The 10,073-nt window shown below is 31.1% G+C and overlaps 1 protein-coding gene across 1 annotated transcript; it reads left to right on the plus strand.

Moving 5' to 3' along the window:
- The first annotated feature begins 5,278 nt into the window (after positions 1–5,278).
- On the plus strand, positions 5,279–7,451 carry LOC131612974 (probable pectinesterase/pectinesterase inhibitor 41). The gene is made up of 2 exons (XM_058884707.1): positions 5,279–6,388; positions 6,568–7,451. The coding sequence occupies exons 1-2, from the start codon at positions 5,404–5,406 to the stop codon at positions 7,263–7,265; spliced, it is 1,683 nt and encodes a 560-aa protein (XP_058740690.1). The 5' UTR covers positions 5,279–5,403; the 3' UTR covers positions 7,266–7,451.
- Positions 7,452–10,073: the final 2,622 nt, after the last annotated feature.

The raw sequence follows: 10,073 nt of genomic DNA on the forward strand, positions 1-10,073 counted from the left end.
ACCATTGTTGTATTCGACTATGGTTTGCCCAAAATTCAGTTATGGAGGCAACTATATTTGAATACAAGTCCATTGTATTCGACTACAAGTTCAAAAACTTGCAAAAATGATTTTTGAAACTTGTAAAAACTGTAACCATTTCAAAAACATGTTTTAGTGCATATGTTAGAGTTTCAAGATGAAGTAGAAGAGTTCTCACGAGCCATTGAAAATACTGGTAATGAATTGCGACATGTACCTTGATTTTACATATAATTTTCATGAATATTCACTTGAATACCATCTTTTAGCCATATACACTTAAATGAAATTTTGCTTCCTTTATATTAAGCTTGACACTTGATCTTTGTCTTCATCAAAAATATTGAGGGGAATAAACCTTGCACCATTACATTAAATGTGATAATTCTAGACATTATCATATTTTAAAGTGTTACAAACTCCGTAAGATAATTTTAATAAAATTAGTGATTGAATCTCCAAATTATGATGATGGAGTAATTATTAAAGGCTTCTTCGACCGGGTTAGAAGGAGAGAAACTTGTTTTCCTAACTTCCAGACGAAGACGTGGAAGTAGGAAAAAACCGGTTCTTTCTCAAATTATAGAGGGACGAGTTTTTCCACTTTAACTGTTATCCCTCGACCGTTATTTCTTGAACACCTCACAGGCTACATGTGATAAACAGGAAGAACGTGGACCTTAGTTCGGGATGGGTGAATTCGACCCAATTGGGAGAATTAGAGCGCGTCTAACTAGTGTTGCACCATTTTACTTGGGCTACCTTGTCATGGGATATCTTATTATTGGCCCAATAAAATTATCATAATCCTTATATGGTTTTACATATCATTTGTTACAGGTGCTTACAAGGTTATAAGTGTTGTATAATTGCAAGGATGAAAATTATTAGGAGTAAAAGACACCTTCTATACAACAGTTGAGCATGTGAAGGTCATGTTGTTGCAAAGATCTATTGGGTTTGATTTAAAATGCATTACCTTAGTTTCCTCGAACTCTTTGAGAGGAGCTACAAATGTAGACATTTTCAACATTGATGGAGGGTCAATAGATCTATGTGAGCCATACATATTGGATGGTGAAGGTGATACTCGACCCATGTTGTTTAGACTCTTTCCTGAACACAAGTCCATACGCCATCGAAGTTGTGACATGGGAAACAAAACTTTTCACTAGTTTTTACAAGAGAATATATTCATACACTGCATGTGACAACTTACACAGTGTTTTCATATGGTTTTGTTTTTTTGATTACATTTAAAAATTAATTTTTATTATTCTAATACAAATATGCATATGCCATAGCTATAAATTTAAAGGTGTAGTTATACGATGTATAATTTGAGTGTCAAAATAGCATGTCTCTTTTTATATTATTGTTTCAGAGGGAGTGCCACTGTAAGTAAGGGACACAAATAAAATAGACAATTTTTTTATAGACTCCTATGAGTGAAGATCAATGATAAACTTTAAAATACCTTTTTATGTCGGAGATGTATCTCCGAAATCATCTATTTTTACATTTTAAATTATTTTGAAGATGCATTTTCGAAAGCACTTATTTTCTAATTTAAATGTTAGATTTAAAAAGTCAAAATTTGGAATATTGATTAATTCGAATATACAACACAAACTAAATAAAATAAAGATCATAAACCGTACATTCAACCAAAAACCAAAAATACATCGTAAAATAAAATAATATTAATATTTCAAATATGTCATTAGTAAATTAATAATCGATCAATTAAATATTACTATATATATTAACACACAAATTAAAATACAAACCGATGATAAACCTTATATTCAACCAAAAACCAAAAATACATCGTAAAATAAAAGGATATTAATATCCCCAATATGTCATTGGTAAATTAACCGATTAATTAAATGTTACTATATATTATTATATTATAAAATAATTAATATTTGTTTTGCTTTATTATTATATTAAATTGATATTTTGATTAAAATAATATATATTTAATTATATATTTTAATTAATACAATTAATTATTCTATTTATACAACTGACTCACTTTGATTTTAATTTTTTAATTAATATTGAGTTTTTTTCGAACATGCATATTCGAAAATTTCAAGACTAAAAATTAGGTTATTTCAAAAGTGCATATCTGAATTCACTTCTAAAATCACATTTTTTTTCTTCAGAAAAAAGTTCAGAAATATATAAAAAGATTTTCATAAAATATTATAATATTTTTTTTTTATAAACAAATATTATAGTATTTAGACTTACTAGGCTTAGACCAAATCTACGGTAGGTTTAAGAAATATTCATATTTTGTTGTCTTTGTACCTGCATAATTTTTCTTCAATTGAGAAAATTTTGTCTTATTCTAAATTCAACTATTCGTCGGTTTCAACTTTCAACTAATAAATTATTTACTTTTATATAATCAAATATATAAACACATTATTAAAAATTATCTATTGTAATAAACTAATAAACTACCAAAACGTATTTGAAGTTTGAACCATTCTACACCCATTGTAGTTTCTTAGAATCCACCTTTTCATTCCAAATTCAAAGGTTGAACCAAGGCAGGGGTTGCCTACTTTTTCAAACAAATGGTATTCTAATCCTTCCTGTGAGTGAGGCCTTAACTGTTATGACTGACTTCAGAGAGTCTTCTTCTGACTGACTGCATATTATTGATCCCAGCTAGCAAAAAATTTGGCAAGTATTGAAACTAGAAGAATTTCAGCGGCGTCTTAAATTAGGTAGGGCCAGTCACCGCCATCAAAGATGACCCCACCAAACAGTTAAATATATAGGAATTATAAGAGATGAGTTTGCGCGTTCATCAAGTCAAAATAAAACACAAACAGAACCATCTTTGTATCTAACTTTGTTATATTTCAAAGTGAATTCCGACCAATCCCCTAGGATCCGGCGAAACCTTATATTTTATGAATATATAGTAAACTGTTAGAGCTTATGCTAAGTCAACTGGGAGTATAATGGTATGATTTTTTGATAGGCAATCATACATGGCCATTTTTTGAATATATTTTTACATTATTTGGTTAATTATTCATATAACGTAATTCACTGGCAACTATACAAGTATTTGATTGTTACGCGTTTGATCAATTATTGACATATATTTTTCTTGAAATTAGTACTATTAACTTCTTGTTTTCACATCAAATCTGTCCTTAAAGATACTATAATATTTCAATACACAATTAAACATGTTAGAGATCGATCACATTTCTTATAAGTGATTAACTTGCTAGAATTTAAATGTCAACAGATATATATATATATATATATATATATATATATATATATATATATATATATATATATATATATATATATATATATATATATATATATATATATATATATATATATATATATATATATATTAAAAAATTAAAGGAAATTAAATTTAAAAAATAATATTTATTTTTGATTTGTAATTTATACTATTTTGTTGTGTGCGATAATTATGTTTAGAATTTGAATTTAAAGAACAAACTTGTAAAATTATGATATTTTTAAATTTTACAATTTGGTAGGTGTCGTGGTTTTGTAGAGATCAAGTCAAGTTGTTCGATTATTTTAGTAACTATAGAGTTTTGTTAGAGAGATCGATTTATTCAATTGAGTTATTCGATTTATTCAATGAAATTATTCAATTTGATCTTGTTTAGTCATGCGGTTTGATCAATAACCTAATAATTTGACCAATAAACCAGTGACTCACCCTCATCAATCTAATGACCGATCTCATTTTTAAAACATTAGAAAAAAAAATAAATAAGATATATATATATATATATATATATATATATATATATATATATATATATATATATATATATATATGGGGACGACTCAAGTGAGAACACTTGGTTATTATAAGAAATGAGAACAATAAATCACGACCATTAAATTTTGATTTTGTTGATTTTAATGGACTGAATTAGTTTCTCTTTCTATATCCTTAATATTTATTTTAAATCAACATAGAAAGAGAAATCAATCCAGTCCATTAAAATCAACAAAATCAAAATTTAATGGTCGTGATTTATTGTTCTCATTTCTCATAATAACCGAGTGTTCTCACTTGAGTCGTCCCCTATATATATATATATATATATATATATATATATATATATATATATATATATATATATATATATATATATATATATATATATATATATATATATATATATATATATATATATATATATATATATATGAAAAATTTTGGTGTGGCAATGACAACAATTAACCTTAGTGTAGATCCGCCCATGTTCATGTTTTAGAAATATGAATAATCATAAAATTGTGCTTGTTATATTCCATTTTGGCTTATCAAAAAATAAATAAAATTGATTAGTTGTATTTGCAGTGTATCGGAAATGTTTCACCATCGTATTGCAATGTATCGCTACCATACCGGGACGTATCAGAATTTTTTATTCTTTTTGTTTTAAATTAAAAAATTCAAATACTCCTTCGATATGTATCAACATCAACGGTGTATTAGAATTTTTGACATGGCGATACGTATCAAATATGATACGACATAAATTTTAGAAGATACGTGCCTCAATTATTACGACCATAAAATGTATTACGGACTGACCGTAATGCTCTCTGCTTTGCTCAAAATTTACACTTTAGAAACTTAGAGCCATGGAGTCATCATGCCCATAATGCAAACTCACTTTCTGAACCAAGAGTCTAGTTGAATAAAGACGCAACAGATTGTTATAAGAGTGTGGTGGCTGGTGAGTTGGAATAGGGCGCCATGATGGGGTCAGGGAGGGGACATCTTTACCTGGTAAAAAATCATACGACGCTAAATTAATATCCAAAAAATATCTTCATCCGAATTGAATACCAAAAACAATCTTAAATTGTATCACTCCCATGTTATTACAATCCTAAACATTGACATTTGCTATGTTTGAAATATGGACACAGAACAAACTATTAAGACTTTACAAAAAATATAAGTAGGCTGCAGGACAAAAGATTAGGTAGAGTAATCACCTATTAATTAAATCACCACCCACTCCATTAATCAAAAATACCAAATTAATCAAGAAATCTCAGTGTGAAACAAATCGATCTTCCATTCCTAGAAGTGTCACAAATTCCATACTACCATCTATGTACATTGACAAGTTGACTATACAACACATTCTTGTATTTTATAAACTACAATACCAGTCAACTTTTAGCAACAGTTAACTTCAATACGTAAAAAAATTCACACGTTAACAAATTGCTCCCTCACCACTATAAATAGAATGTAACCATCCATGTTTCCAAATCACTAGCAACAATTGCAACATTCTTGTTTCATATAACTCAACTAAAAAAACCAAAATGGCTTCTAAGATATGTAATCCCCTCTCAATATTTTTCATTCTCTTATTCTCCTCTATAGCATTTTCAGACACCATTAGTCCAAATCCAGTAACAACTACCTCGCCCGGAACCGCATGCAAGTCCACCCCGGATCCAACCTATTGCAGATCCGTTCTGCCTACACAGAACGGAAACGTTTACGATTATGCTCGATTCTCCGTCAGGAAATCATTATTACAGTCACGAAAATTCTCAAACCTAATCAACATATATCTCCAGCAGCGTCGCTCGACGCTTTCCCCCACCGCTATCCGTGCTCTCCAGGATTGCCAATCGCTCAGTGACCTCAACTTCGATTTTCTTTCGAGTTCTTTTCAAACTGTTAACAAAACAGCAAAGTTTCTTCCAAATTTACAAGCTGACAACATCCAAACTCTACTCAGTGCCATTCTAACCAACCAACAAACATGCTTAGATGGTCTTAAAGACATTTCTTCCGCTAATGGAGTCACAATCCCAATTTCCAACGACACCAAACTCTATAGCGTCTCTCTCGCTTTCTTCACCAAAGGTTGGGTTCCCAAAACCAAACCAAAAGCCTCTTTTCATAATAACTTACATCCCTCATTTCGTAACGGGCGATTACCACTTAAAATGTCGAGCAAGACTCGCGCAATTTATGAATCCGTTAGTCGGAGAAAGCTTCTTCAAAGTAATCAAGTTGGTGAGAATGTTGTCGTCAGAGATATCGTGACAGTTAGTCAAGATGGAAGTGGAAATTTTACTACCATCAATGATGCTATTGCTGCAGCTCCTAATAAATCTGTTTCTACTGATGGCTATTTCTTGATCTATGTTACTGCTGGTGTTTATGAAGAGTATGTCAATATTGATAAGAAAAAGACTTATTTAATGATGATCGGAGATGGTATCAACAAGACTATCATCACCGGAAATCATAGCGTTGTCGATGGCTGGACCACATTCGGCTCCCCAACTTTAGGTAATAATAATACTTTTTTACCTAATGATCAATATCAATATATATTATGTAGTCAGATGACAGATCCGTTGACATCAGGTGTCAGGAACTGACTGTTCAATTATCTAATATTATTATGATGTTTATGTATATAAAAATTCATATAATTAACTAATCATCATTTTATCAATATGCTGCAGCTGTGGTTGGGCAAGGATTCGTCGGTGTAAACATGACGATCCGAAACACCGCGGGTGCGATAAAGCACCAAGCAGTAGCACTTCGTAACGGAGCAGATTTATCCACCTTCTACAGTTGCAGTTTCGAAGGCTACCAAGACACACTATACACACATTCCTTAAGACAATTCTACAGAGAATGCGACATCTACGGAACAGTTGATTTCATCTTCGGGAACGCAAAGGTTGTCTTCCAAAACTGTAATCTCTATCCTCGTCTTCCAATGAGCGGACAATTCAACGCCATAACAGCGCAAGGCCGAACCGATCCAAACCAAGACACAGGTACATCAATCCACAACTGTACAATCAAAGCTTCCGACGATTTAGCTTCGAGCAACGGTACTGTTTCGACGTACCTAGGAAGACCATGGAAGGAATATTCTAGAACAGTTTATATGCAAACATTTATGGATAATGTTGTTGATGGTTCTGGATGGCGTGCTTGGGATGGTGAATTTGCATTGAGTACTTTGTATTATGCTGAGTTTAATAACACAGGACCAGGGTCTAATACTGATGGAAGAGTGACGTGGCAAGGTTATCATGTGATTAATGCTACTGATGCTGCTAATTTTACTGTGTCGAATTTCTTGCTGGGTGATAATTGGTTGCCTCAGACAGGGGTGTCTTATGCTAATAATTTAATTAATAATTAATTAATTAATTAATTAATGTGTTAATTAGACACATATATAATGTATACTACTACTACATTGACACATTTATTTGTTCTTTGTAAAATAAGTTGGTGATTATTTGTGCAGTTCTTGTACATGATGATGCCGGCAAATGTTGAAGTGCATTGGTTTATTTTATTGATAATGTGATTTTATAAAGCAAAATTTTGATTGCCTTGATTGATTGTAGCTTTTTCTTTTTTACAATTATTAAGTTATTATAGCACTTTGTTCAACTTTTTTACAATTATTAAAGATCAGTTTGGTGAGACTTTCATGCATCATACCCTAATTTTGACTTCTTTAATCATTATTGGTTAATGAATAGCTAGCTTTCTTTTTATTGACGCGTGGGCCACTATATTTTGTTGACAATTTCTCATGTTGTTCATTTATTTCATGGTTTTTCTTTGATACTTTTGAAAAAAATATGGACAAATGATCACAATGATGTGGCACCCAATCAAATGATGTGGCACCCAATCAAACGTAAAGAAGTATGGGTTTAATAGAGATTTATTTTTCAGCGTTCAATTAGAATATATCATTATACCATGTTATTTTAGTAATTTAAAAATAAAAATATAATTTGATAGGATATATGGTCATGATTAATTGACATATCATCTTAGTAATATAAAAATAACAGTATGATTAGGTGGGATACATGGTCGTGATTAATTGACGGAATAAAATTTCATTACACTGTCAATGCATCACCATTTTTTCAAAAAAAAAATTATTTATAAGTTATTATTAATATTTTTTTCTGATATATTTTTTTTCAAAAAAAAAATTCTCCATCCCTCCCACTACTTCACAGCTCCTTCTCAGATTTTTTTTCATCTTTACTGAAAAGGAAAAATCATACTATTTTTTTATAATTTATTCTTTCTTTTATTATTTTTTGGAATGATTAATATTATTTTAGATTACAGAAAATTTGAATGTTTTATTGATGTAATCTTCAAAGTGGGATTAGAAGATACTTGAAGAGTATTACATTTTTAACTTAATTCGTGAAACTTCTCAAAATCTCTAAGGTAATTGTTACCTTCAAAGTATCTCTGTTACTAAAAATGTGAATCAAATCATATAAGTATTACAACAACATCAGTGTTTTGACTTGATGGGAACTTTGTCAAAATTACTTATTTGTTAAACTGAGTTCCCGCGTAAAAACAAAATTTCGCTTACGACTCATTTATGCATATTGAGTTCTCATGTGAATTTTTTGGTGCACAAGGTTGAAGATGAAGATGAAGATGGAAGAAGAGAGAGAAGAGAAAAAACGTACAAACTCTCAATGGTGAAAAATTCGGTTATCATTGCACTGTAACAAACTTGTTTAAATACACAAAAATTAACATGTCACGAAAGCAAAACTAACTATGTTATAAAACCTCAGAACAAGATTTTGAACATGCAACTTCTGACTAATGCAGGGCTTCTGACTAACAACCTTAGAAAATTCTGCTTCTAACTAACAACATCTTCATAATATGAATTACTTCTAACACCATCCCTTAACTCATATTCAGCTAACTAAAATCTACGACACCAATTCAATTCCTCAAATGGATAAAGTGTTCAGTCTTGAAAAGTATTCAGCACATCTGTAAGTTTCTTCTGAGCGCTACAGTGCACAACTTCTAGCACTCCATTAAGAACTTGATTCCTCAAGAAATGATACTTTGTGTCAATGTGTTGGCTTCTTCCATGCAACATTGGATTCTTGGCAAGGCTTATAGTTGATTTGTTGTTAATCATCAACCTCACAATCTTGCTCACCTTAATCTTCAAATCCTGCAATAAGTTCATAAGTCAAACAGCTTGACAAGCGACAAAGCATCTGCAATATACTCAGCTTCACAAGTTCGCAAGACAGCCACTAGTTGCTTCTTGGAGCACCAAGAAATGGGACTTCCCAGATAGTTGAAGAAATATCCATAAGTACTTATTTTGTCAACTTCGTCTCTACACCAATCAGAGTCTGGATAGAATATCTGCTCTGAGTCAGATTTAGCACCAGAAGAGAATAAAACTCCACACCTTAGAATCGCCTTAATATACCTCTGTATCCTGACAGCAACTTCGTAATGTGAGCACTTTGGCTTGTTCTTGAATCTACTTACCATTCCAACTACATATTAAATGTCAGGTCTAATGTTACAAAGATATCTCAATGAGCCAATCAATTGTTTATAAGTTGTAGCATCTACATTATCACCCTTAACATCAAAATCCAACTTGTGATTCGTCTTAGCAGGTGTGATTGCAGCCTTGCAATTTGTTGACTCAAATCTTTTTAGAAGTTCAAGTTCATACTTCAGTCGATACAAAATTATATCCTTCTCAGAGTACAAAATCTCCATCCCTAGAAAATATACCATATTTCTCATAAAAGTCATCTCAAAATCATTCACTAGCATCTTATTGAACTTAACTATCTCATCTAAACAGCTCCCTGTTAGCAATATGTCATCAACATAGAGAAATACCATAATCATATTGCCTTCAAAAGTATGCTGAACATAAACGCCAGACTCCATCTCACATTTTCTGAATCCTTGAAGCTTGAAAAATGAATCAATTTTTCAGATTCCAAATTCTAGGAGCATGTTTTAGTCCACACAACTTTTTAGGTAACTTGTACGACATCCCTTCCTGATTCTTTTTCACAAATCCAGTTGATTATGACAAGTATACCTCTTCTTGTAATGGACCGTTCAGAAATGCATATTTCATATCCAGATGCGTCAAAGGCCAATTCCTATTTGCAACTAT

The sequence above is a fragment of the Vicia villosa genome, linkage group LG6, assembly GCF_029867415.1.
Source record: "Vicia villosa cultivar HV-30 ecotype Madison, WI linkage group LG6, Vvil1.0, whole genome shotgun sequence".
Classification (NCBI taxonomy): domain Eukaryota; kingdom Viridiplantae; phylum Streptophyta; class Magnoliopsida; order Fabales; family Fabaceae; genus Vicia; species Vicia villosa.

Bases quoted from the DNA above. Each gene is read 5' to 3' on its own strand.
- LOC131612974 (XM_058884707.1), top strand. From the start codon at position 5,404: ATGGCTTCTAAGATATGTAATCCCCTCTCAATATTTTTCATTCTCTTA. The intron at 6,389-6,567 runs GTAATAATAATA...AATATGCTGCAG, and splicing joins ATTCGGCTCCCCAACTTTAG to CTGTGGTTGGGCAAGGATTC.